The sequence below is a fragment of the Octodon degus genome, unplaced genomic scaffold, assembly GCF_000260255.1.
Source record: "Octodon degus isolate 3935 unplaced genomic scaffold, OctDeg1.0 scaffold00045, whole genome shotgun sequence".
Classification (NCBI taxonomy): Eukaryota; Metazoa; Chordata; class Mammalia; order Rodentia; family Octodontidae; genus Octodon; species Octodon degus.
Genome location: NW_004524621.1, coordinates 12,466,784 through 12,470,323, shown reverse-complemented (window position 1 = coordinate 12,470,323; position 3,540 = coordinate 12,466,784). Strand labels below are relative to the sequence as shown.

At 36.7% G+C, this 3,540-nt stretch overlaps 1 protein-coding gene across 1 annotated transcript in view; it reads right to left on the bottom strand.

Moving 5' to 3' along the window:
• Positions 1–3,540, bottom strand: part of Kif24 (kinesin family member 24) — an 86,173-nt gene that overhangs the window by 33,365 nt on the left and 49,268 nt on the right. The window contains exon 5 of the mRNA XM_004632009.2: positions 1,036–1,251. Within this exon, the coding sequence (XP_004632066.1) occupies positions 1,036–1,251 (216 nt within the window). The remainder of the gene's footprint in view (positions 1–1,035; positions 1,252–3,540) is intronic.

Genomic DNA, 3,540 nt, shown 5'->3' with positions numbered 1-3,540 from the left:
ACTAAGAAGAATATATGCAGTGTGTTATTTGTTGAAACTGTACTTCCGATTTGATTTGAAACTGTCTCATTGCTGTTTATCAATAAAATTTTGGAAAAAAAAAAAAAGAAAACGGAAAAAGAAAATAAAAAGAGTTAATGACACTACACTACAGTGATACACATATACTCATGTGTTTGCAGTACGACTTATAACAGCTAAATCTTGGAGGCAGCCTGTATGTCTATCAACAGATGAATGGGTAAAAAACGTATATTTAAATACAATGGAGAAAAATAAATGAATAAATACAATGGAGAAATATTCTGCCACGAAAAATAAACTTGAATCATTTGAAGGAAAATGGATACATTAATATTAAGTGAAATAAATCAGGCATACAAACAAATATTACGTGATTTCTCTTAAAAGATAAACTGAATGTATAAATAATTTAAAGGGCATAATAAAAGACAGAAAATAGGAAACAGGGAGATAAATTTTTTTTTTGCAAGTGGGAAGGGACCCAGAGATTGAGTATGGGAAAGGGGATATTAAAAGAATGAAGATGAGTTAGGTACATACCAGCTCCCCACAATGGATGTAATCATTATGTACTGCAAATAAGTACTAATAAAATAAAACAATGCATTTAATTAAAAAATATTAGTGCAGCTGATTACAATGGTACATGTTCTCAGCATTGAGGAGGCTAAAGAAGAAGGATTACAAGTTTGGGATTGTAATATAGCTCAGCAGGACAAGAGCCTACCTGGGAAGCACAAAGTCCCAAGTTCGATTCCTAGTACCAAAAAGAAAAACAAACAAACAAACAAACAAACAAACAACAACAAAAACCAAAAAAAAAAAAAGGAACACTTACCTACATTTTTCTCTAGCTGAACTGAAAATTTAAAAATAAGTGTCTGATGTAGGACACTCTTGTTTCAGAAAACAGCATTAATATTAAAGCCCATGTGATTAAAGTGATTTTGCAGGGGCTCTGGCTTAACCAAGGATGAAAAGATCTATAGCTTCCCACTCATATGTCACTACCTTTTTCTTCTATTTAGGAGGTCATAAAGCTGTCCACAGTAGATTTCATAGAAACTGATCCACACAAAAAGGTGCCTTCGTGGCTGGGACACTTCCAGTTGTCTGAAGATATCTTTGGCAGCCAAAGCATACAATCCTGGGTTCTGATGGGTTCCGATCATAGTATAGGTTTTTCCAGCACCTGTCTGTCCATATGCAAAGCAAGTGGCATTGCCTCTGCGGGAAGAATAATTTGAATCATTTGTGCATATTAAAAGAAATGCTAACTTACATACAGAGTTTTAGTGATAAAAGTCATGTAGAAATAGAATCCTTGACAAAGATTCAGCTATAAACATAACTGTTAAAGAAGAGGGCTCTTTGCATTATTAAAACATAGAAGTAATATTATTCTCAAATCAGTATGTATTCTTATGGGAATTTTTCACAGAACTGGTAAGACAACATAAAACAACTCTGGAAGGTAAGAAAACAAGGACTTTCCAGAAACCACATAACCAACAAGCATTTACTGAGTTCTTACTTCCTGCTAGGTGCTTTAGAGGATCTTAGAGAAGATTTCATTTTAATCTGGAGTGATAAATTTGGCAAAAGTCATAAAGAATTAGAATAAATTTATAAAGTAGTAGGAGATCATATGATAAATAGGATGGCAGTAACTACTCACATGAAAGCTAAACAACTTTATGGGGGTGTGTGTTGGTAACTTTAGACAAAGGTAATATCAATGTGAACAAAGTATCTAAGGAAGCCAAGAATAAAGAGCAGGACTTAAAAGGCAGAAGCTGAGAAGGCAGAAGGCCCCTACCATGGAGTAGAGTGAGCAGAGGCCATCAGCAACACAGATTTGGTGTGATTGCCATGCTAAATTTTGAGGGGAAAAAAAGCCCTGAATTTTGACCTCTGTCCAGCTATTAACTGATACATGGTCTTAGGCAAGTCACTTCATACACCTCTGGGCCTGGATTTTCCCTTTCACTGCAGGTTAATGGGTCATTTCGCTTCAGTTTTGAGACAGAGTCTCACTAAGTAGCCCATGCTGGCCTAAGGCTTGCAGTAATCCTTCTGTCTCAGATTTCCGAGTTCTGGGATTACAGGCATGTGCAACCACGCCTGGCAGGTTCTTGGTTTCTAAGAGCGCTTCCAATCCTGGTATTCCATGATTCTATGTGAAATCCACTATTTTTGCACCCTGTATAAGTGTGAAGAACTGCAGAATAAGAGCTGCAGAAGGGAGTGGAGACCCAACTGTCTGATTCGGGAAGAGTTGAGGATTACCTGAGTATTGTGAGATTCAATTATGCAGTGCTATGTTCAGAATGAATGTAAGTGGTTCAATAGCCAGTGTAGACTCTTGAACATGCACATGGTTTAATGATAAATGTAGCTGCTTATAACAAGAAAAAAATGTGTGCACAAGGGTTAGGGTAGGCTGGAGATGGGCAGAGAGATAAATTCACAGAAAAGGAATGAAAGTCAGATAACATTTCAATGGTGAGATTTTTTAAAAAAAAAATTTATTTTTGGGGGGGCTGACTAGATAGCTCAGCAGACTAAACGCCTGCTTGGGTAAGTGCAGGGACCCTGCTCCTGCATGCCATGCCAGGCCCACCCCTGAGGTCCAATGAGCCAGTGACCAAGTCCGGGTGGGTGGCACATGCCTATAATCCCAGGGCTGGGGAGGCTGAAAACAGGAGGATCACTACCAGTCATAATTTTTTTTTAAACCAACAAATATGGGCATAAAAATCTTGCTGCACTTTATAGAATGAATGCACTTACAATTGTCCTTGTTATTACTAAAGTCTTAACGTTGAAATTTTAACTTATTTTGGAAATTTGCTCTCACAAAAAACATTTCCTGGCTTTTGTGCAGAGAAATTATACTTGATTTCGCACAATGGTCACTCTTGCATGGAAGCTGCCCTCACTCTATGGGATGCATTTATTTATGACTTACTTGGTCAAACTCACTCTGCAGAGGTTGTTTATTTTTTTACCTTTAATAAAACTTCGCTACCATTAAAAAAAAATTATACCTGAAAAATATTTTGCATTATTAGCCTGCTCATAAATTTTTTTTTTAATAAGTAACTTCCACAAAACAATACAAAGATGACACAAGCTAGACATGATGGTGTGTACTATAATCCTAGCACTTTCAAGGCTAAGGTAGGAGGACTTTGATATCAAGGACAGCCTGGGCTACACAGTGAGTTCAAGGCCACCGTGCAGAGCAACACCCTGTCTCAGAAAGAAAAAATTTTAATTAATAAAATTTAAAAAAGGAAAACTGAGTCCAGACCCATAGTGCATATGACTATAAACCCAGTAGTTGGGAGGCTCAGGCAGGATAACTGTAAGTTTGTGGTCAGCCTTGGCTAAATAGCAAGACTCTGTCTCAAAAATAAATAAACATACAAACAACTAGCAACTGAAGGTATTCAAATGGCAAAGACTCTCAGTATCATAAAATAAATTTATATTAAAATAAGAGTAAGATAG